Source organism: Lates calcarifer, linkage group LG12 (genome assembly GCF_001640805.2).
Source record: "Lates calcarifer isolate ASB-BC8 linkage group LG12, TLL_Latcal_v3, whole genome shotgun sequence".
Taxonomy (NCBI): domain Eukaryota; kingdom Metazoa; phylum Chordata; class Actinopteri; family Centropomidae; genus Lates; species Lates calcarifer.
In genome coordinates, this window is record NC_066844.1 from 19,016,973 (window position 1) to 19,041,302 (window position 24,330).

Sequence of the window (24,330 nt, forward strand, 5' to 3'; positions counted from 1 at the left end):
TGGTCTGGTATGATCAGTAGCGTATGGTTTGTGCATCTTGTGTTTGTGGTAGAGGTCTCTGTTACACTTTAATTTCACCTGCGTGACAACAGATTCTGATAGAAATTAGACACAAATCTGAATAATCTACATGAAAAACTGTGAGTTGATCTTCTGGAGTTCTGGATTATCTATTGATTTTACCCTCTGGACTTGTCTCAGAAATGGTCCAGATTTAGCTAGTACTTTAACTTGCAATAACAGAGAAATAGCCCCTGTGACAACAATGAATGTTAATATTGTCCTGGGGCCCACCACAAGCCAGTCAACACAAAATCAACTACCGCAGGAGCAGCAAATCGTGTGGCACATTGTTAACATGTAGTTGCAAGATGTTTAATATTTAAGTTTATGTTGTCAAGAAACTCACTGGAGTCCCAACAGCAGATTTTTGCCTTGGCGCCCATTCACTGATCACTCTGGCCATGCCAATTCCTACATCCTCTTTTGGGACGTGAATGTCTCAGAGCCTGTATGATGTGCTGCAGCCTCAAAATTAGTTATATTCGTTTGGTAAATGTTTCGATTTACTTCTTACAAGATGCCTTACATACCGCAAACATTTTCTTTACACTCTCCCTCCCTCCACCCACGCACCCCAGGTCGTACCACTCAATCTGTTTGTTCAATTTCGCGCACTTTAGAGTTACGACATTTCCGACAGTCCCTGAACACCGCTTATCCCTTGACTGGTAACCAGCATGGAAAGAAAAGGTAACGTCGCTAACTTAACCAAAACGCTTTTTACACCCAGCACATGTGACACGCACACTTTTCGTCTGGTTGTTTATTTGACCAATTAATTGTCATGAGGATTGTAATAAGTAACGTTATAATAAGTCACGTAACAGTTGATGAAAAGTAAAAGTGGACCATGCGCTCTGCTGTGTGTGTATGTGGCTGTTAACAGTAAGCTAGCTATAGCCTTTAGACTAGCATCTGGTTGTAGACAAGTATGCGCCAAAATGTTGATCCAGCTTAGAGTAAAAAGTGAGCCACAGAGTCCCCAGAATTATTAACAGATTTACCAGGACTCCGCGTGATACACGAACAAAACACGTGTGATATTCGCAATGGGAAGCACCAAGTTACTGTTAGCAGCTAACTTAAAATGCCTCTTGTATGTGGCAACACACCACCGAGGCCGGTTTACCAAGCTATTTATTTCAGCTTAGAGACCTGCTAACTTTTAGCCACTTAGAGCTGCTAATATAACCTGTTACTACACCTACAGCCCGGGTGGCACGCAGGTACTCTTTTTCTCACGATGTAGCCGTAATACAATTTGAATAACAAAGCAGTGCCGTGTTAGGACCACAGCTGCGAGGTTTGGAGTTGAGTTTTTGTGTTACTTAATGTTTTCTCTCTGCCCTTTAGTGCTCGCAATGCAAGCAAGGAAGAAGAGGGCAAAGCCCAGGAAACCTGGCAAGAAGTAAGTTGAAAAAGCACCCTGCACTTTACTTTCTTTCACAGAACAGGAGGTCTCATGAGATCTGTTAAGCTGCCTTTTCTCACTTTGAAGTAAAACTTTGGTATTTTTTATTCATTATTTGCCTAACTGGAAATGACGTGATATTGAGTTGTGGCAAAGCAGGTAACTGTCATTGTGTGTTGTAAGAACAGATGTTTTGGTGGATGCTGCATCACAGTGTACCTGCTACTTTGACATTTAAGTGATGATAAAAATAACTACACAAATACACAGAGAGGACTTTGACATTCAAGCACTGGAGCGAAGTAAAAGAGTCATTTAAGTCTATTTGAGAGTACTATAATGCAAGTAGTTTCAGTACAAATTCTTCATGATGGGTCTCTGAAGTGGGCTTGACATTTATGACGTGAGCACTTAAAGGAAAAATGCACTGTGAATTAATTTTTTAAAACATAATGTACTGTGAAAATCATCTGAAGCGCTATAACCCATCAACTAATACTTAATTCTGACTTTTACACCATGATGACAGGAGCCTCTCTGTTACAAATTAAATGAAAGAAACAGATGTAAATAATGCAAATCACTTCATGCACAGTATGTATTTGAGGCAGAGGTCATTTTGTTAATTTCTGCATCACCAGTTGACATACTGCATCATGTGCAAAGTCACTTAACAAGGACAGGGTGCTTTGTTTACCTGTCTGAAATGTCAGTTAAACAAAACACCCTGGGCTGTGTTCGAGAACTGTAGGAAATGTCAAAAACGGTCTTTTTCTTCTTCACTATAGTTGCTTGGAATTTCTGTGGTAAAAAAATGAACAAGTTTCTTCCGTAACAGTCATTGCATTGTTAAGGTCAGCAATTTGCCATTCTCTCAACTTGAAGTAGCTTTTTAGAATAAACATGTATTGGTTAGACATCAGAGGTGACCATGCTGATGCAGCACCCCATAGAGCAGTATTCCACTCCATCTTTGGAGCTTTGGAGCTCTTTGCTTGCTTAAATGTTTTCAACAGACAGTATGGATGATTAAATTACAGTAAAAAAAAACCCAACAATATACTTTTTAACCTGTTTATTTATCTTTTGACATTCTGTTGTATGGTTACTCATTATTGATGTGTCACTGTAACCCAAGGATAAATGTGGTGAGAAATATCCAAGTACCAGATAAACAGAATTAATATAAAGTCACTGTGGTGTGTGTCCCGAAGTCACCTACATGTTCTACATCTGCACATATTTGACACGACCTGCAGGTTATGATGTGATTTTGTTTTGTGAGATTACAATATCTCCTCCATTTCATTAGTCCTCTTCCCTTATTTCATCCGTCAGCACTCCTTTATCACCTGTCCCTTTCCTCTTCTCTAGTTTCTTTGCCTCACATCCCTCCCTCCCCGCCGTGGCCTGACTCAGAGCATCAATGCAACGAGTTTTGACATATAAAGTATAAATGTTCTGTAACAGTATGGCCCATTTTTGGATTATTGCCCTACTCAGCAAACTTTCCTATGCGACAGTCACTGACATTTTCTGCAACACTACAAAATTCTACACATTTAACAACAGTGGCAGTGATGCAGTGCCACGGCTTTCAGTAGAAAATGCATCATTTCTGTCTGTAACTGTCAAGCAAGTGGCAAGCATCCAAGCATAAATCAACTCCTCAACTCTCTCTCTCTCTCTCTCTCTCTCTCTCTCTGCCCTTGCACCTAACATGCTCCTTCCCTCCCACTTTCTTGTGTCAGTCGCTCTGTTGTGGCTGCTGTGCTGAGAGGACGGAGCAGCCACTGTGCAGTTGTAGAGCCAGGAGAGAGGAGGAAAGCAGACCTGGTTCCAGGTCACAGCAGACTTAGGTCTCGCTTTAAACTCACTAAGTTTCCCGCAGCACAGACTGGTGTAACGTAGCTTCAGCCCTAGTGTCCTCTGGGTCATGTGGCTCCTGGACTGGATCTTCTCCATCAATACAGCTGTGGTGAAGCTTGCCAGCGGTCTCACATGCAAGTGAGTAGCGCAGCGATTTCTGTGTGTGTTTGAGGGAGGCAAGATTAAGGGAAAGAGCTGTGAAAAGTCTTGTGCTCATGTCTGCACTGCTTGTTGAATGGGTGGTGTTGAGAGTCAGGGGTAGTAGTGCTTGCACAGAGCTTGGCTGACTTATTGATGGGCTGATCCATTTTTTCATTAAGAAGCAGATGCTGACTCCCAGGTACCTGACTACCTGCTTATGTGCTTTGCCTTGCCTGTGTGCAAGCAAGCGAGAAACGGGACTGATGATGTCCCTGGTGGGTTTTTGCTGCCAGCTTTTGAAAGAGCTCATTGCCCACTCCCATTTTTTTTCCTTCAGTTTATTTCTGCTTTACATTGCAATCACTTCAGACATGAAACCACTTGTTTCTGTAACTTTCTGCGCCTCAGATGAAATTTTTAGGACTACACGTGCACTCAGGGGAATGGGAATAGTCAGTGTTGTGGAGTATTTACCAGCTCCACTGCTCTCTGTTCTGTTTGCTTTCATCTCTCCCTCTTTTCTCACAGCCATTGCTGCAGCTCATTACATAACCCATCAAATCTTTTATCATCTGCAGCCCATTACAGCTCTGTGTGCCTCTATTTCTCTCTCTTGCTCTTTGTCCTCACCCTGCAGGTTATAAACACCCCCCCCCCCAAATCACATCAATGGCAGAATTATGTAAATATGTGTGTGTTTCTGTTTGTTGATAGTGAGCCATGAAAATGTTGGGTTTTCAGCTTTTTGTGCAGAAAGATTTGATTTGTGAACTAAGGAAACCTGCAGTGGCTTAACTGGTGGTGTAGTATACAAAGCTGTAGTATCCCCTCTCTGAGTGTCTCTTTCTCTCAGTATCCTAATATGAACCATGAAACCCTATTAAAAGAACATTACTAATTTAATATCTTAATGACTTTATCTAACATGTAAATAAGACATCAGCAACACATTTGAGTGCATACATTAATATGCATGCTGTCAGCAGGTGTCGGAGCACTCAAAGCACTGCAGCACACTCATCTTACACTTTGTGTGCATTGCACCCTCAGTACAGTTACCTAGTGCTGCTGTTTCATTGTGCTGCCCAGGCACTTTGCATTGATTTTTATCTGGAGGGAGGGGAAGACTCTAAACTTTTTGGCTGCACTCCATGCCCAAGAGCCTTCTTTCTTTTTTCCTCTGCATCCTTGTTTATTTTGCTTCAGAGATCTGATAGGGCTGGATGGGTGGAAACAACACAGCCAAGAGAAACCAGGGGACACTGACACACTCTGTCATGTCAGATGTGTGCGCAGGAGTGATGGAGATGTCTAGCGGCCGTGGCGGCGGCGGTTCTATATTACATTTCAGCCCTCAGTGGCACAATCACTCATGCCTGTAGGGAAATGTGGTCCAGGCCTCACTTAGACGGGCCATTTATGAAGCTCTCTGTGGGCAAGACAGTTTTAAGCATCAGCTAATGAAAAAGGTTTTAAAGGGGTGTAAATGTTTGATCAGTTATGTTAAAATAAAGCAGGGGCTATGTGAAATTTTGGCAGTTGAGTCATTTTTGGACTCTGTGAGGCTGCAGTTAATATCTTAGTGCATATGAAAATACTAAATTACAAAAATTCTCCTCTGTTAATTGTGTCTCAGTAGTCTGATGAAGACAGTTAACACTGGGTGAGGAATTAGCTTGTGAGCCTGTTAAAACAGCACATAGTTAATTTCAGTACTTCATGTCACTATTTGAAAATGATAAAAACTGCTTCCATTCTCTGACGGGGGGAAAAAAACCTTCCATCTGATACCAGTTATACCTTCTTCACAGCAGACATTTTGAGTTGTCACACCAGGAAAAGCTCAGATGTTACTAATCACATTAGTGAAGGCTCAGTTATGTGCAGCATCTCAATAAGCCACTCTAGTGAGCCAGCATGCACAATAGCAGGACCTTGAAACTGCTCCACTTTTTATGCTGTCTTTAAATTGATGTTTTGTTTTTGTCTTTCCTCTTAACAAAATATAAGCCAAAAGAAATGCGATGTTAAAAAAATTAACATTAACAGGTGCTCTGATGCACTTCTGTTGCTGTCACATAGTATTGATAGTAAATGATAAAAATGAACAGCCTTTAAAGACGTGTTCAGGGGTGCCGTGCAAATATGTCAACTCAATTAAGAAACAAATCAGTTGAGATAAAATTGGAACGTAGGCTTACAAATTTTCCATGTAGTTTTTGGAAAGTAACCAGAAAAAAAAAATGCTGCAAAAGTGTTGTGACACTGTGAACATGTGTATCATTGTGTGTCATTATTTTCATTTATTTATTTATTTATTTATTTACACCTATGCTTTTCCTACTGTGACATGTCAGAATATCCAAAAAGGGGACTGCATTAACTAAGCACTGTAGTTCCCAGAGTGTGCCAGATCATGTTTGCACCTGCGCCCCGGGTCATTTGGTGCTCAGGTGTTGCTTATCTACAGAGCTGAGGACACTCAGAGCAGTCCAGTCCAGATCGGGTGTTTAACACCATAAAAATTCAATCTGATGAATTGATTTATTATTTCATGGGTGTGTCTAATTTGCTGTCTTGGATATTCTTGACAACACCAAAGTTAATTATATTCAATGCTATGAACTAAAATGTTGGATCAATGGACATACTGATCAGCAGACCAGAGCATCATTCATCATTGTTTAAAAAAGGGGGGGGGGGGCTCTGTGTAATCATCAGAGTAGGAATATGATCACTAAAAAGGATTACATTGCTAAATCACTGATGGGAAAACTAAAACGAGGGTAAGTCTAGGTCATTGCTGAAGAGGGAAGTCACAAACTCTTTCCAGTTGTTTAAAGGCCAAATGATAAATATAGGGGCAAAAATGAATGTTTTATGTAATAAATCACTGTGTAAATGAAGCCATGAGAGACATCAGAGTGATTCAGTGGCGAGGCCAGTCGAACATTTGGGCACAGGCCTCTGGCTTCTCTGCAGCTTAATTTGTCAGTTAGGGATGGAGTACAGATTGAAAAACAAGACACATCTGGCACATGTTTGTTAAAAAAAATGACTGGAGCCTTGTTTTTCAGAGTTTCACTGGTTTTTGACCTGATAAATGATTCATTCTTGATTTATTTATTTATTTATTTATTTATTTTTATTTTTTGGGGGTTTTAAGCAGGGGGTAAGAAGAAATAGAGTAGGATTGAGGAAATCTTTCTTTTTGTGGGTGTCCTGCTGGTTTCTCACCTACATTTAAGGGTTTATAACACGGGCCATCTCACAGTTTGAAGATCAAACCTTGCAGACACGAGGGCATCGTGGATGCACAACAATCAGTCTCAGTAGCAGTGCTGTTTCAGTGCAAAAAAAAGAAGAAAAAAAGATGACTGAAACATTGTTGGAATGGCAGGCATACGAGATGGGGGTGGGGGTGGTGGTGGTGGTGATGATGATGATGATGGACAGAGGAAGAGGAGAAAGAGGTGTTGTTTTGGTTAGACAAGGAGGAGGAGGAGGAGGAGGAGGAGAGGGGTGCTGATGTCGTCCCTCACCTGCAATGCAGTGCTAGGCTGCATCACCCAATCATGTCCCAGCTGTCAGTGAAGGGGGCCGGGCCAGAGGCTGACGACAGCCAAGGAGAGTTCTCGGTCAGACAGAGAGAGTGAGATAGAGCGAGAGGGAGAGAGAAAGAGAGAGCAAGTGAACGAACGTGTGAGAGAAAGTGAGCGAGAGAGCCGGCGAGCGTGCAGCGGTGCCCTGTGCTCCAGGACTAAGCCTCAGTGCTCAGCTTGTAGCAGAGACTCTACATTTCTCCTCCTCTTCCTCTTCTTCCTCTCCTCTCTGCGCTCATCTCTCTCTCTCCCCCCCAAAAACTCTGCTCCCTTTCATCCTCTTCTCTCTCCCTCCTCATTCTCACTGCCCCACTTCCTCTATAATCTCTGCTTTTCAGTTATCAACATCGGATTGCTCTCCTCTTCTCCTCCACTATACTTTTCACTTTTCATCCCTCTCCATCTCCCTCTTTTTGTCCTTTTTCTCCTCGCGGATGGAGTGAGAGGTTCTTTTAACACCTGCACACTCTCCTCTCCTCTCCTGTCCTCCTCCCTGCATCACATCCCATGGGCATCCGTGCATCTTGCAGGTAAGAGCAGGATATGTGTGTTTGTGTGTGTGTGTGTGTGTGTGTGTGTGTGTGTGCAGGCTACAACCGTAGACAGTTTGAGGTATCTTGAGAACAGGTCCAGGTGTCTCGCGTGTTGCAGAAGTCCTTGAAGTAACCCGGCTGTTGTTCACGTTCTTGTCTGGTGATCAGAGGGCATTGAACTGTCTCGATGTACTGCAGTGAGGAGAAAAAAAACTTGCGCACACTGATTTTGAAAAGCACAATCATCTGCTTTCCTTTGGCATTAAATGTGGAAAGGCTCTTGTTGGGTTCAAATTATGTCATTTTTATGTCATGCATGTTTGCTAAATATTCCTGCATTTCTCATTTTTTCTCTCATGTAAACATTTGCTCCTCTAACCCCCACCATTCTGTCTTTCCATTTCATTTCCTGCTCTCCACTCACCCAATGTAGTGGTAATTTTGGGAATGATATTTAGATCTAGTCCTTGTCCTTGGATTAAAGGTCTGTGTGTCAGGTTTTTAAACTTCATGCTTCATATTTTGTAATAAATAATAACTGACAAAATCATGAAAATTCAGTCTGTTTATAGTCAGTGAAATAGTTTTAGTCTTGTTTTGATAAATAAAAACTTTCTGGACATTTTGGTCTAGTTTTACTCAAGACCCAGCGTGTTCTGCTCTAGTCTAGGAAGGTCATAAAAGCCATGTTCTCTCACTCACATGGGTTCTACAGAAAGGACAGTAATGTGAAGAAAGTTTGTCAGTTTTTGTCTTCAGTTTTTCAAAACTTTTTATGTCTTCTCATCTGTAACACAAAGAGATCAGTTTTTGTTTACTTATATTAATTTCATCTTGGCATCATTTCACCTCTCCAAATTACAACTATACTGAAGCCACTGTCTCGTATTGTTCATAGCAGTTATTGTTACTTCAAAGCGGTGTTACTGTGCTTTGACTTCTTAAACACTAGGGGTGAGAGATGAGAAGAGATAGACCCAGGTAATGTTCTGATAAACCTGCACACTATATTTCAATGCAAGTAATTGAAGAGGTGTAGTGTTGTTTTGCCTTTGCTGCACTGTGTGTGGGCTGACAAAATTCTTGCAAGTGCCGAAATTGGTTGAGCCACAGTCGCTGTCGAACCAGACAAACTGAGGCAGCACATTCGTCTTTAAGTGATCGTAATAACCTAAGTAATGACAACATATTTATATTTTTCAAACCTAAAAACATAAAGCAGTATTGATGTCTACTCACTTTAACTCTGCAGTCAAACATAAAGACACTCAAACATTTTTTGTGGTTGAAAACAGTCTGAGCAAGAAGAGCAGAATGAAGAATTGTGAGTATGCTCACTCCAGTGACACCTTTTCCTTTTGAACAACTGAGAGAAGATTTTCACAGCAGATGGGTGAAGATGTAGAAGCATAATCAAAATCTTTTTTGTCTCAGCTTTTTCTCCTAGGAGGATGCCTCCTACTCACATGAGCCAGACAGATATATCAGCAGGCCGATACTATTTTACTCTCAAATGTTAATATTGTTGATACATTCCTGTATCAGTCAGACACAAAGTAAAATAAATTACTAGAATCTGATGATAATTTGAAAACTCCTGGTCCACTGATGTCACAGAAGCAGAAGGACCTAATTTATTAATTAATCTCTGCACCTCTGACTTCAGTTCAACATTGTAATTGCCCCCCCCCCCCCCCGAGCAGTAAGAAACAGCTGAGTTCATCAAGTGGCTAAATATGGTTTCACTAAGATGCAACCAAAGTGGTCCTCCTGCTCAGACCTAAGCCAATGAACTGATTAGCTAGGCATGCTAATCCTAATGACTTTAACATTGTTTGCAAGCAGATCACAATAAAGTACCATCAACCATAGCAATCAAGATCAAATCAGTTGGTTTTTATTTTTTGTTTTTTTATTAGCCTCCACCATCAAATTATAATTATAGAAGCCATAACAGTTCCCAGTAAACTCTTTTTCTCAGAGGATATGAGGCAAAGTCAGCTGCTTAGACGCTCTCATAGCTCAGGAGATAATATGTGACTTGCTTTAATTAGCTCCCAATCCTTCTCACCACCATCACCAGTGGTTTCTGTTTGACTCAGTAGCTTAAGCTGAAACGCCATGTCCAAATGCAAAGCACGCAGGACTGCTGTGCTTTGTAAATGACTTTGTATACGAGACCACTGTGTGTTTATATGAGGCATGTAGCGGTGGAAGGAAAAACAGTGTTGCTTGTGTGTCTGCGCTGCATGCAGAGAACAGGATTTTTCTTGCTGGAAGCTGTAGGCTGTTACCTTACTTACCTCCACAGTGTACCATGATCAGCTCTTTGCAGTATTACAGTAACACATTATAAGAACATTGTAATGAATTACAATGATTAGATAATAATGCTCTGAGCTTTTGCACAGGAATTTGAATTTTATTTAGGCTTTATTTAGTTTGTACAGTTTTCTATGTTAAGGCAGTGTTACAGAGCAAGCAACTAGCCAAACAGATATTTCTCCTAAAAGAAATTTGTAAAAATTAGAAGAGCGAGGTGTTTTAAACTGTGTATATTAGGTATTAGTACCAAAACAAGATACTGTACTGGCACCAGTACAGTATCTTGTGTAGGGACTGCACAGTATGACTATATGATGGACTGACTTGCCTACAGAGGATGTTGGTGAATTTCCTTAGCTGTTACTGACAGGTTGAAGGGTGTCAGCGTTTATTGGTGATATGTGTCTGTGACCGCTTGATGTGTAGATGTAGCAAGAGACAGTAGTGACAGTGCTGTCTCTTCTTTCAGCACCACGGTCAGCACCAAGAGATGCTGTCCTCCAAAGGTATTGTCTGTTTTTACATGCTGCACCTTCACCAGCCGTGGAGGCCTGCTTGTTTTTACTTGTTTGAGTTCCTGTGTGTGTTCTTTTCATGGAAACAAACATGGTCTCCTGTCAACTCTCCAATGAGCTGTCCTGTATGAGCAAACGGAGGATTGGTTTTAATAATTTATTCCGCCATGTTCGGATTCACACAACACAGCCTGCTCATTTAAGCCCTGTAGAATCAACATCAGTTATTCAACAATACATTTAATGTTTAATGATATAAGGTCTTGGTTGAAGGAGACTCACTGTTTAATGCTGTTTGGTTTTGTGGTGATGCTCCAACCTCTGGAGAGGAATTTGAAGAAAAATGAGGCACTCTTTTCTTCCTTTCCTACCCTACCATTAGTACTTATTGTGTAGCTAATTGACAACACAGATTCACAAGCCTCAGGGTTCAGAATTGACTTAAATCTTTGTTATAGACACTGTCCTATGCAGTTGTGCTGTTTTAGCTGAATTCAGTTCCACTCCAGAAATGTGCTGTAATGGAGAGGTGTGACTCAGATGGAAATACTAAGATCCTAAATAATTCAGAACCATAATAAAGGAAAAATACTTCTTTAAGCAAACATATAGAAGAAGAGAGCTAGTGTTTTAATATATGGTTTCATGAGTATGGATCTCAAGTTTGGACAGGCGAAGAGCTGCAGAGCATTTATGAGTAGTTCTGCAGCAGTTCTTCTAACCAGGCCACTTGGCTGGTCTGATCCACTTTCGTACTCCCGTGTTTCTGTGTCCTTCACAGACGACCAATGTCTCTTTATCAGCCTGTACACTGCAGTGCATAATGTACACCATTGTTGTACCAATATATTTTTTAAACCATGCACCCATGTTGACGCTTCAGTTCTGTTTTTAAAATATACATCGACTAATGCGTCATTGTAACACATTTACCCTAAATGCTGATTCGTTTGTAAAAGTGGCTAAATAGAGATGCTCCAGTCAGGTTTGTTAGTTGGTTGGTCAGCTGCTTGAAATATCTTGAGGTAACAACACTAGAAATGCAAAAAGTGTCACTATAACTTAAGAGTGATATTTTGCTTCCTAAACAAAGCTCAGAGTCACCTCATATCCTTAAAAGCATCTTTTGTATGTGTCACACTCTTTATACTGCAGTCTTTTAAAAAAGCAAATCTCCCTGCTTTCCTCTCTGTCCCTTAGTGCTTATGCCACTGTTCTGTTGTTACAGAAATATTAAACGGGCTCCTGATCTTTGCTTGCTTGTACTTTTTGATGAACTAAGAATTTATCCTCATCTACTATTACAACTTGTGAGTTCTTTTTTTCTGGATTACAGCACGCTGTAAGCGCTGTGATCAAATGTCTTGCCTGCGGAAGTGAGTTATTACAGAAACTACAGATTTATATGTTAACTCCTTCGTTTCAGAGTCACTTCCCTCCTCCCTGTCTGTCATTTTGAATTTTCATCTCTCTCTTACCATCCCCATCTCTCTGTTTCTCTTCTCCAATCCTCAGACCAGAGCCTCATGGTCGTGGAGGCGGTTCTCAGCCGGGTCAGGCAGACTCTCCCCTCCCAGAGCAGGATGAGGAGATCCTGGGCTCTGATGACGACGAGCAGGAGGACCCCAATGACTACTGCAGGGGTAGGCCTTCTCTCACTCTTGCTCATTCTTCAGATATCAGACCTTAATATCTCATCATGCAATATTAAAGCAACATTGCTTCAAATTGTCTGCATACATACTCTGTGTTTGTCTGTGGATAGGTGGATATCACCATGTTAAAATTGGAGATCTGTTCAATGGGAGGTACCATGTCATCCGTAAGCTGGGCTGGGGCCACTTCTCCACGGTGTGGCTGGCCTGGGACATCCAGTAAGTTGGCTCTACACCTTTCACTATGTGAAACTGAGACGGTCATGTACAGATTTACAGAGGTCATGAGTCATGAGTGGATTTCACCAAGCCACAGCTGCTGCTACTTTTCACTTAAGTTTGCTTTCATAATATTGTAATAGTGTCTTCATCTCGAACAGTAGCCAAGAGGACACTGAGTATCATATGGATTATGTAGTGATAAGGTTTGTCTTACATGTTGTGATGAGTAAAATGACTGTGTTTTTCAGGGAGAAGCGTTTTGTGGCCATGAAGGTTGTAAAAAGTGCTGAGCATTACACAGAGACGGCTCTGGATGAGATCAAGCTGCTCAAATCTGTGAGGCCCGCAGTCATCATGGCATAAATATTTTCACCCTGGCTCATACTCCAGTTATGCCAATGCCTGTAACTCCTATTGCTGCTGTGTGTATGTGTTCCAGGTGAGAAACACAGATCCCAGCGACCCCAGCAGAGAGAAAGTGGTGCAGCTTCTAGATGACTTCAAAATTTCTGGCATGAATGGCACTCGTATCCTCTGTTGAGAAAGAAACTTTCTAAGGAGTAACAGTTCATGTGTTCAAGTGAACAAAAATTACATTTACAGTGTTTTAAAAATATATATATAAAATTAAGTGTTGCTAAAGTGGTGCCTGCTGACCAGTTTTCTGAGTGTGCCAGCTGTTTCCGGTGCTGTCATTCTTTGAAGGAAGGGAGCACAGCAACAACTGTCAACTTAATTGCTTGGCGTTCTTCCATTTTCCCTTCCCTACTGTTGCTGTCTCAGTTTGATGGCTTGGACGTACTAATTACACTTATTCAGGGCCAAATAGCTACTTTAGTGTTGAACATCCAAGGGCAAGACCACATCACCTCAGGCTACGCATTAATTTAGCTCATCCTTGTTATTGTGCTCGAAAAGCCTGTGTTTCTCTGCGTCATTTCCAAAGATGAACACGTCTCAGGTCTAGCAGAATCATTGTGTTTGAGTGCAAACAGTAGTGACAAGATACAGTTTGAGTGCCAGTCATTTGGCAGTTTGAATTCTCCGGCAATTTTATCACACCCCCAGATTCACACTTTGCACTGCTATTCATGGTTCACAGATGTTCATCTGACACTGGGCTGTGTGCTGTGGCCCGTCTTAAAGTGTCAGAGTCTCTGATGCAGTGACACTCGTCTCATCCCTTTCTCTCCCACGCCATCCAGTCTGCAGCTGTGCATTCAAGCAGCATGCCCAGACATCCTCTAGAAACTAAAGTTAACTTTTGTGGTGTATGTGGAAAGCATGTCTCCAGTCATAGAAAACCCTGAAAGGTCATGGAAGTCAAAGCATGTGCCTGGAGAAGGTGTGGGCCATGATTTGTGTCCATTGAGACTCATTAAGGTGCTGTCGGTGCCAGGCTCGGCTGCTGGGAAATCTAGTTATGTGTCTCAAATACAAGGTTGTGTACTTTTGTAACCACTGTCCCTCAGAAAATGGAAATTATTTGGTTTTTGATCAAGAAGAATGTGTAGTTATGTGTATGATAACTCATTTGTGATTCATATTAGTCCTTAACCATGCATCCTCTCAGATGTGTGCATGGTATTCGAGGTGCTGGGATATCACCTGCTGAAGTGGATTATCAAATCAAATTATCAAGGTCTGCCCTTGCCCTGTGTTAAAAGCATCATACGACAGGTACTGCATAGCAACACGAAAACAAATTGTCTTTAAAATATTGTTTTAGGAATAATATCTGTCCATATTTTTTTGGATACACTGTCAGTTAGATTCTGGACAGTACTATTGAAACAGTGAACAAAAGCTTTGGCTCATTCTGGTGTAAACTGATAATGCTTTCTCTGCTGTACTGCAGGTTCTACAAGGTTTAGACTACCTCCACACCAAGTGTAAGATCATCCACACAGACATCAAACCAGAGAACATTCTGCTGACTGTCAACGAGCCCTACGTCAAGAAAATGGCTGCCGAAGCTACGCAGTGGCAGAGGACTGGCGCTGCACCTCCCTCGGGCTCTGCAGGTCACAACCTTTCTTTTCCTCAGCTCTCCACTAAGCAACTTTTGTGGGTTTGATGGGCATGTTGCTGACAACCAAGAGATTTGCCGTTTAGATTTCTCAGCATGTCAGATGCCTTTTGGTTTTTGATTGATGTGCTACTTAATATAACTAAATGTGACACTACTTAAATGGGTCAATTAACTGGACTTGATTTCACATCTGTATTATTAGAGTCACAGACAAGCTGCGTTTTGGGAGTGAGATGATTTTTCATCAGTGTGTGTGTGATGCAAGTGTTCAAAAACTAAAAGCTTTTGATTTTAAAGCATGTGGAAGTTTCTAATAAAAGAGGAGCGCTTAGCTGTGTGTCAGAATGAGTCACCACTGGATTGGTTATGGAAATTACCAGCTTGCTCAGAGGAGTGTGTGACTACTGCTGAGCCGGGTGCCTCTGCAGAGACAGTCTATTAGTACAGCTTGGTGTGAAACAACTCAGCCATTTGAACAGAATACTAATTATAGCGAGGCGAGTGATATGCCACATATGTCGTTCACCAGTGTAATCCTCTGATTTTTCCTGTTTCCCGCAGTGAGTACGGCTCCACCACCCAAACCAGTAAGTTATGTTTTTGAATTAGATTTTGTAATATGAGGCTTTGTGCAATATACTTTTTGAGTCAAGTCACAGGACAAACTTTGGTCTTGTCCTCTTTCCTCAGATGGCCAAAATGTCAAAGAACAAAAAGAAGAAGATGAAGAAGAAGCAAAAGAAGCAGGCAGAGCTGTTGGAGAAGAGGATCCAGGAGATGGAGGGCGGAGCGACACCAGAAGGAGGTGAAGACGAAGATGACGAAGAGACGACAACAGAAACCACTGAGGATACAACTTCCTCTACCACCCTGTCTATGTCCGCCACGCTGCAAGACATCGCTAACCATACTATCACAGGTGAACAACCAGATCCTATTCCCTATTCAGATGGAGGACAGTAGATAATTAAAAAATGTTATTGAATTTATGGTTTCAGAAATTTGATATATAGTTGAATAATCAACATTTTCCACAGATACATCTCCTGACGAGCAGCCTCAGCAGATGCCAGAAGGAAACGAAGGAAGGAAGGAGGCAGCCGAGGAGGAGAACACGATGGAGGTGAACTTCAATGGCCACGCCTCTACACCGGAGAGCGAGGCCAGCCCGGAGAGCCTGGTACACAGGACCATGCAGTCAAAAGAGGAGCAGGAGGACCAACAGAATGCAAACCAACCAGAAAACAACACAGACAGCCACAACACATTAAATAACAAAGAAGAGCAAAGTCAGACCTGTAACGGTTCGACTGGGGACCCAGACACCGACCGGCAGCAGCTGCCCACCTCCCTCAGCCCAGACTCTGTCACTGTCGAGCTAAAGGGAGAGGGAGATAGGGAGGAGAAGAAGGAGGAGGAGATGGACACTCAAGGGGAGTCCAAAAGAGGGGATGAAGAAGACGACAGCCAGAATGGTTAGTAAAAACTGAAACCCAGAATGCCCCCATTATAAATTTTGTATCCTCTTGCTCCAGCACTTTTTTGATGCCAATTGTTTTGTTAAAATGTATATGTTCTCAAACTTACGCAAGGATCTGTAATTGTAGTCAGAATTTGCTTTAACACACACATTAATGCAACATGTATTATGGCAAGGGAAGAGAAACTTCAGTATAGCTTTAGCTGGAGTGGCTCAGGGAGCGTGGGCTTCACGGTTTTCAGTGAGAGCTGGATTTGAGCAGGCTGCAGAAAAAAAGGTCATGGTGGGCCAGCTGACACATATGGATGCTTTTTTTTTTTTAATCCCAGCACAACAATAACCACGTCTAATAAACAATTACCTGGGTGAGGCCATGTAATGTAACATATAGTTAATACTCCTCTCTGAGTTTGAGTCTGTTATCCAAAAAATTCTTCAATCTTCAATTCAACTAATTCTTCCTCTTTCCTTTTTTTTTTTTTTTTTTTTGGTTATTCTTTCTCTGTCTTCTCTTCATCCTTCTCTCCTCTCTTTAACAGGAGCATCAGGCAATATGTTAGTAAACCCCCTAGAGCCTCACAATGCTGACAAGCTGCAGGTTAAGATCGCTGACCTTGGCAACGCCTGCTGGGTGGTGAGTGAAAATATACAACGCTTTTTTAATGTTTCAGTAGAGGACTCTTATTGGGTACTTGAAAGATTTGTCTGCTGTAAAGTTTCCCTGTGTTTTAAATCTGACTTCTTAAGAGTCAAAAACAGACTGGAGAATTTAACTAAAATTATAAACACCAGCTCAATTGTTATTTTAAGTGTTAACATTCACAGTTTCTCTCTTCTTCTCACAGCATAAACATTTCACAGATGACATCCAGACAAGGCAGTATCGTTCTCTTGAGGTGCTGATAGGAGCCGGCTACAGCACACCAGCAGACATCTGGAGCACAGCCTGCATGGTAAAACACACAAAAACACCCTTTGAAACAAAAAGTGCCCAGTAAAACTGTAAAGCATTGATACCACAAACACTGAGTGAAAATCAAACTGTAAAATTATGTCTGTAGAGTTTTATTATAATCAAATGCAGTCATTATCAAGCCTGTGTTTGTGTATCCTCGGTTCATTTCAGGCAGGTTGAATGCATGTCCTACACCAAAAAATATTGGCACAGCGTTTGTTGTTGTTGTTGGTGGCTGTGGCGGTGGTTTTTATTACTCAGCCTCCTCCTGTTCTTTTATCGGCTCATTGCTATCTATTTCTAACACTACAATAAACCTCTTTTTAAAAGACAGCCTACACAGCTATTGCTGGAGAGAAATACACCAACACAAAAGAGAAGCCATTGGTTTTAAAGAACAGAGGTTGCTTAATGAATCCACAGAGAAGATGCACTTTAAACAAAGCAAAGCAAAATAAGCAAGGGAGGGTTCAGATGTCTTTGTATTAAATTAAACCCATCCATCTGCTTATATTTGATTTATTGTTTCTGTAGGCCTTTGAACTTGCCACTGGAGATTATTTGTTTGAACCCCACTCTGGAGAGGACTACTCCAGAGATGAAGGTTAGTATCCAATTCCCCTGAGATGTCTGTCCACAAAATGTGAGACATCAGGGTTTAATTAATTACGGGTTAAATCAACTGCATGAGACAGGCTAAAGTGTGAATGCCAGACCTATTTGAGGAAAGGGAGACTGTGAAATCTACAGAGAGAAGCTGTTTTGTAATTAAGTTCTCCTACTTATGTGGTGAAATTTGAAAATCTAGTCCAGTCCAGTAATTGTGTTTACCTTGGTGTTTCATCATCTGTGTTTGTGTTTGTTTCTCCACGTCCCTGTAGATCACATAGCCCTGATCATCGAGCTGCTAGGTAAAGTTCCACGGAAGCTGATCTTAGCGGGCAAATACTCCAAGGAGTTTTTCACCAAGAAAGGTAAACACACCCACCCCTGCCGCCAGCTGCCTGCTGTAGCTAAATCCAGTTCATCCTTAAAATATGCTCAGGTATCTGGTGCAAAAGTTACTATTTCAGATAGAGCACCTAATGGCTCAAGGGAACAGCCATCTGCTCGGTTGAGGGCAGAACATGCAAATTAAATTCAATGCAGCTATTTCAAGATCATAGAAATGATGCAGTGGATTTATCCCAACCACTGTTAAACTTAAGTGTACCATAATTTCATGTCCTATGCAATACCTTTAACTAATGTAATACTAATGATTTCCTCTTGTTATTTTCTCCCAGGTGACTTGCGTCACATCACCAAGCTGAAGCCATGGGGTCTGTTTGACGTCTTGGTAGAAAAGTATGAGTGGTCCAAAGAGGAGGCCCACTGCTTCAGCACCTTCCTCCTGCCCATGCTGGACCTGGTGCCTGAAAGGAGGGCCACAGCGGCCCAGTGCCTGTCCCACCCATGGCTTGCATCCTAGAGGCCACTCGTGCACCTCACCCCACCCTCATTTTGTGAAAGGGATACATTAGTTTTGAAGATCCTGGGCTTGAAAACATACACATTCATGTCTGCAAAGAGCCCATGACTGCATTGTGCCTGCATCCTCCTATCATGGCTCTGTGAGGCTACCTACACACACTCGCAAACATCTCAACAATAAAAAGAGAGACTGCTGCTGAGTCTTTGTCCTTTTATGGATTACACTGGTTATAGAAGGAACTCAAGGTCTTCTCCCTGTATTTCTGGCTCTTTTTTATTTGCTGCATAGAACTTAGTGATTTTGCTTTCTCTTTTTTCCCCTCTGACTCCAGCTCTTTCTCTGCAGCACATTACTCTCTGTACCTTTAGCTATAGACAATGGACTCTGTCAGATTTAAAAGGAAATTGCACTCGTGTACAAATGCAGAAAAAGGCAGGATGTTAATAGAAATGTTAAGATTGCCATCAAAACAACATACTGTTCATTTCAGTCAGTGATTAGCCAAACCTGTCTGTTTGCCAGTCATCATATTAGCTGTGCCAACTTTTATGCCTTTGGCTGTTTGCAAAGTGCTCAGAATTAATAACTGCATAATGCTAACAGGCATGAAGAGCAAGTAGTAACCTTCTTAGCACTGTTAAGTTTAGCTTTATAGCTTTATCCATAAAAACTTTTGTACATTTGTATACAGACAGCACTACGGGATTAGGAAACATATGCGTCGTACATCTCAGCATTGTGCACCAAGTCTTTCATCCAAAATCACACTGTTGTTTTTGTATTTTTGATTTGTTTTCAGGAGAACCAAACTGTGTGATCTCAGATTTTTCGTGTTATAGTTATTATATTAAGTTTAAGCATTGTTTCATGTTGTCTTGAAAAAAAGCACTTGGTACAATATAATGTGAACAATATTTCAGATTCCTTTACTTCATGTGCAAGTTGGCAAAAGATTCTTATTGAATGCTGTTTCATACCTGGATCACTTTTTACCTGTTAATGGCCTCATACACCATCGCCCATATTAACAGTCAAAGTATATGTGAATCCACTTCCTGTGTGTACAGTACAGTGTACCAAAGAGTTGGCCTTCTATCTCTCCCTCTCTGCAACATTAGCTTTGCACAGTTTCCGTAAGATTGAAGGCAGAAGCTCTAAGGGTTGAGCTTTTTTTTTTTTCTTTTTACACTTTTTAGAAATGTCTCAAAGAATGTTCACGATTTCCAGTTGTTTGAAAGTTTTGTTTCAAGTGTTTCCACTGTGCGTGGAGGTGTTGGATTGTACTAAATACAGATGCTGTAATAATGCTTTGAATCTCCTCAGAACCATTTTGCTTATTTTTCTACAAAATCTCTTCTGTCCATGTCTTCCCTCTTCATTTTGTTGTCAGTTTTTTCTGTAGGTAATAAGAATAAACATTTTTCAAAATCTACCTTGCCTGCTTTTCCTCATGCATCACCACTGTGATGAGGATAGCAGTCATTGATTTTACTGTTATGAAACAGATTTGTATCAACGTGTCTCTTAAGACTCCACAATGATCCATATGAATTACATTACACTGACATCCAGAAGCAAGATGTGTATTTTATTTTCAGTACCACAAGATGTTCATTTTAACATTTCAAATGGATTAATGTTGTAGCTTAGAAAACTCAGCACTTTGGAGAATCCATAAGTAAGTTATGTGCAGCTTTACATTTACCTGTAATCTTGAGAGCACAGTCCACATATTCATTGAAATGACTTTAACCAAAAGTAGCACTTAATGTGGAAAACCTAAAGCGATAAGGTTAGAGGGAGAGATGGCCAGTGACTCTCCCATGTTTTAAAATGTCTGTTGATAAGCTGTGGCAATTTTGAGGACAAGATGAGCTCCTCCTTAGTTAATTTTTGATTTTAATTAACAGTCCTGAAGCCTTAGGATACATTTGAATCCCCCCGAGTCAGCAGTGCTCCTTTTCAGTTCCTGTCCATTTCTGGTCCCTGTTTTCCTCAGGCGGGTCTATGCGTTATCTGTAGTTGAGAGAGAGGCAGCGTTACTGAAAAGATGAGATGAAATCATCAGTTCAGACAATGACATAACATTGTGTCAATATGTCAGCAGCTCAGCTGGGTTTTCAGCTCATAGCTAATGTACATGTAACAAGACGAGGAGTCCAGTGTTGTGTTAAAAGAAATAAAAAACATTGATGTAGTGTTAGATGAAGGGTTTTTACAATTTATCCTCTGGGGGGCCATGAATGCCATTTTGGAGGAATCCATCCAATAGCTGTTGAGTTTTAAATAAGGAAACAAAAATGTCAACTTCATCATTTAGGAAACAAATCAGCAAAATATGGTATCAATCCATCAGACACATGGAGATACATTTCTTCATGGGACCTTGAATATCTGTAGCAAGTTTCACAGCAATCCCACTGATGTCAAGATATTTCACTCTGAATCACACATATCAACCAAGTTAAAAAACCATTGGTACAAAAATACAATAGCAGTGTGAATAGCAAAAGTTTTTCTGATTCTTCTGATGGCAAATAGAGAGTGGGAAGAAATGACAAAAGCCACAAATATGAATCTCAGTTAAGATTGAAAGGAAAGCAAGGACATGGTGAAATTCTTTATCACCTTGTGCTTATTCAGACCTCAGTGATTCAACACTTAACACAGACATCCTTCAAGTTTCATGGCTGCCCAGCCTCTGCTTCACCTCTTTCCATTTTCCCTCCAGGCAAAGCATCTAACCCTTCACCACCTTCAACTTTCTACCTGTTAACTCCAGTATTTTCCTTTGTCCTGCATCTTGTCCTCTCATCTAAATATCTATCTCCTCTTCTTCTTCTCTCCAGCTGAATATCATCATCGTCTTCTTTCCTCCCGCCCCCATCCTAGTGTCTCTCCACCCTCCCTTCGCCCCAGTACCTTTCTCCTCCACCTGGAAGTCCTCGGGCAGCAGCTTGTCCTGCCGGCTGCCCAGGCTGAAGGCCAGGAAGGAGAGGATGAGTGAGTCCATGATGCTGATGATGGCCAGAATGTAGGCCCAGCGCACCGTGCAGTTGCCCAGGGTGTATTTGTCGGTCCGCTGGCCACACATGCGCTTCACCTCCTCTGAATCCCAGCCGTCAGGATAGATCATACAGCCAATCACCATGCATGTACCTGAGAGAGAGAGAGAGGAGGGAGGCACAGGAGGGTATGGGTGCTTTTTTGGGAAAAATCTGGTTCATTTTGACATTTCTTAGTCGCTGATTGATTCAAATACACAAACTTTAAATGGTTCTAATGTGGGATATCTGTGGGCAGTATGTATTTTTATATGACATGTTCACTGGGAAAAGAGCATCTTGCTGCTGTTGACGGGCAGTATCACAAACCACCTTCTCCACCTCCAGAACTGAAACAACAAACAAGAAGACAGAGAAGCCACCAGAGAAATTAAGTGTATACCCTCCGTTCATTCAGGTATACATGCCCATACACACATGTGCACAGGTTGAGTTGCCTAGCAACTCCAGAGCATCTCAGCTCTAGAAAGATGAACACGCTCATTCATTATTGACTCTGCAGATGGAAAGGCGGCTTCATGTCGTCCCTGCCTCTGCTTGAGGAGCTATGTGGACTATCAGGTGACGAGGTGAAACATTAGCACGCACACACACACACACCTCACTTTCACTTTCTGAGGCTCACACACACACACTTTCACTGACTCTCACATTTCTTTCACTTTCTCAAGTCTCAATGCCAAGAATTTTAAACTGCAACTTCTCATTGGCTTACTAACACATCTGCAAGTTAAGTGTTAATAAAACTTAAAATGTACAATCCGTAACTCTACAAAGGACCTCACAAAGGTAGAAGTATAAGCACGCATGCACGCACGCACGCACCACACACACACACACACACACACACACACACTCTGACACTGAACGGCAGGTGTGTCGGGCATGGAGAGGGAGAGGAGAAAGTGTAACAGCACACCTCCAGGTTAATCTCATTATTTCCTTCATTACCGGCTTGTTCTCTCACTTGCAGCTACATCGCTTCACAGGCTGCTTCATGTTGCAAAAACAGAATCGTGTTTCACTTCTGTCTGTGTGCTGCAAAGAGCTGCTGAATCTATGATGCTGTTTATAATCATTCATTATAATTAACCAGCTTAAATTTTTCATTTAAACATGACCTTTAAGAGATATCCTGGTCTGCCCTGACAGTCTACTTTGTGTATGAGGCCCAGATGTACTCATCTTTTTTCTATTGGCAATCATACTTGGTGTCAGCTGTCCTGAGATCAGCTTGTTTTGCTGTTGTATCTTTCTAGTTAGTGGTGGAAAGTAACTGAGTGTATTTACCAAAGTAGTAATTATGTGCTTTACCTGAGTATTTCCATTTTATGCTACTTCATACTTCAAATTCACAACATTTCAGAGGAAAATATTGTACTTTTTACTCCACCTATAACAGCTATAGTTACTTTTACACAGAAAACCTGTTTTTTTATAATGATACATTGTTAAGGAAACCCTACCCCAATTTTTGTTGGACTGAGTGAGGTCAAGACTTGCTTAAATAATAAAGAGCTGGTAAATACAAAAATAAATATATAAAATTAACATGAAAAATAAAAATCACTTTGAACCCAGAAGCTGAAATCTGCTTGGGCTCATGCTTTTGGGTGTAAAATATGTCAAATGGCAAAGGTTAAGTAAACTAATGTGGCATAAAAGGTCATCAGGGGTAAGTATGCACTTGATGCCAATATATTGTGCATGTGATTGTGAGGTAATATGGGTGAGAAAATGCATGTATTTAATGTGAATCATCTAAACTTTTCACAGTAACTTCTCTATGCGCAGCTTTTGACAAACTGTGGTCAAACCCAGGTGCTCACTGGAGGCCAGCTGCATCCAGGCGCAGATCTTGTACACGCTCCCCGCGTTGCAGAAGAAGAAGAGGCTGAAGCAGACGATGCTGCCCACCACGAGCAGCATGGAGATCCCCACGAAGAACATGGCCGTCTTGAAGGCGCCGGACGGGATGGAGCCGAAGTCCAGCGCGCTCCCTTTGCAGGTGAGCTCCGAGGTGAGCGCGTTCCCGATGCAGTAGTGGAAGAGGCCGAAGTATCCGGCCTGCGGCGTGTTGACGCTGTCCCCGATCCAGTACGGCTGGATGAATACCACCACGGTGATGACGGCGAAGGTGATGGTGAACACCGTCCACAGCACGCCCACGGCCCGGGCGTTACGCACGTAGTTGGTGTGGTAGATTTTGGCTGCCTCCTGAGCGGGAAGCATGGCGGAGAGGGGGAGGCCTTCTCTGCTGTTTCAAAAGTGATTTCCTTTCTTCTGTGTGGCTGTTAAAGCGTGAACAAGTGACAGCCTTTACTTTCCTCTTTAAAAAGATCTGCTGCCAAAGTACACATTTCTCTAAATCCTCTTTACCGAGTGCTGGATCAAGACGTTTCTCAGCCTCCACTGATGAAAACACACCTGTTGGAACAATGTGGCGCACCTGTCACTGCCTCACAGAAGTCAATCGTCTCTATACTTGGATATTATAGCAGCAGCGGTATGTTTTTTTCTCCAGCGTGTTTATATTGTGGATGCTTATCTCTCCTCTCTTTATCAACTGGCAGAGTGTTTCCTCTCCAGGGGAAGGCTGTGGTCTGCAGATAATGAATGATTAATGGTTAAAAGATCCACAGAATAGAGTAACACAGTGCTGGGCCTTCCAGATGGCAAGCAAGTCTGTTCCACTCTCACTTTTAAGGGCATAGGTTAGCCTACTTATTCACACTGAGTTATATTATTTCAGATTTTCCTTTATGTCTTTTCAAAATGTTCAAATATTGTCATTCAGATAAATTAGAAGGCAGTAAATTGAGTCAGGTATTCTGTCAATCCTACTTCATGGTTTCATTACATTACATTACTTCTGAAAATGTAAATCAAGTTCAGTGTTTAATTCAGAATAAGGCTTTAAAAGAGAGCTTCACATTTTTCAAGTACGTCTCAAATCAGTATCTGCCCAAATGTATATTGAGACTTGTG

At 41.6% G+C, this 24,330-nt stretch overlaps 2 protein-coding genes across 4 annotated transcripts; one reads left to right on the plus strand and one right to left on the minus strand.

The window, feature by feature from the left end:
- Positions 1-668: 668 nt before the first annotated feature.
- srpk1b (SRSF protein kinase 1b) lies at positions 669-19,709 on the plus strand. 2 transcript variants are annotated; one of them, XM_018677718.2, is made up of 16 exons: positions 669-753; positions 1,417-1,471; positions 11,975-12,102; positions 12,225-12,333; positions 12,585-12,672; positions 12,776-12,863; positions 13,910-14,016; positions 14,195-14,360; positions 14,930-14,955; positions 15,059-15,287; positions 15,406-15,843; positions 16,388-16,482; positions 16,694-16,801; positions 17,338-17,407; positions 17,685-17,777; positions 18,090-19,709. In XM_018677718.2, exons 1-16 carry the CDS (start codon positions 741-743, stop codon positions 18,272-18,274), a joined length of 1,998 nt encoding a protein of 665 aa, XP_018533234.1. In that variant the 5' UTR covers positions 669-740; the 3' UTR covers positions 18,275-19,709. The 2 variants fall into 2 exon arrangements, with proteins under 2 accessions (XP_018533234.1, XP_018533237.1); XM_018677721.2 differs by lacking the exons at positions 669-753; positions 1,417-1,471 and adding an exon at positions 7,156-7,616.
- A 135-nt stretch (positions 19,710-19,844) lies between these two features.
- Positions 19,845-24,330, minus strand: lhfpl5a (LHFPL tetraspan subfamily member 5a). 2 transcript variants are annotated; one of them, XM_018677723.2, is made up of 4 exons: positions 23,722-24,330; positions 23,172-23,633; positions 21,200-21,436; positions 19,845-20,293 (listed from the first exon to the last, which is right to left on the minus strand). In XM_018677723.2, exons 2-4 carry the CDS (start codon positions 23,572-23,574, stop codon positions 20,283-20,285), a joined length of 651 nt encoding a protein of 216 aa, XP_018533239.1. In that variant the 5' UTR covers positions 23,575-23,633; positions 23,722-24,330; the 3' UTR covers positions 19,845-20,282. The 2 variants fall into 2 exon arrangements, with proteins under 2 accessions (XP_018533239.1, XP_018533238.1); XM_018677722.2 differs by having other exon boundaries at positions 23,172-24,330.

Bases quoted from the DNA above. Each gene is read 5' to 3' on its own strand.
- srpk1b (XM_018677718.2), top strand. The intron at 12,864-13,909 runs GTATCCTCTGTT...GCATCCTCTCAG, and splicing joins TTCTGGCATGAATGGCACTC to ATGTGTGCATGGTATTCGAG. The intron at 14,361-14,929 runs GTCACAACCTTT...TGTTTCCCGCAG, and splicing joins ACCTCCCTCGGGCTCTGCAG to TGAGTACGGCTCCACCACCC.
- lhfpl5a (XM_018677723.2), bottom strand. From the start codon at position 23,574: ATGCTTCCCGCTCAGGAGGCAGCCAAAATCTACCACACCAACTACGTG. The intron at 21,437-23,171 runs GTGAGCACCTGG...TCTCTCTCTCAG, and splicing joins CTGGATGCAGCTGGCCTCCA to GTACATGCATGGTGATTGGC.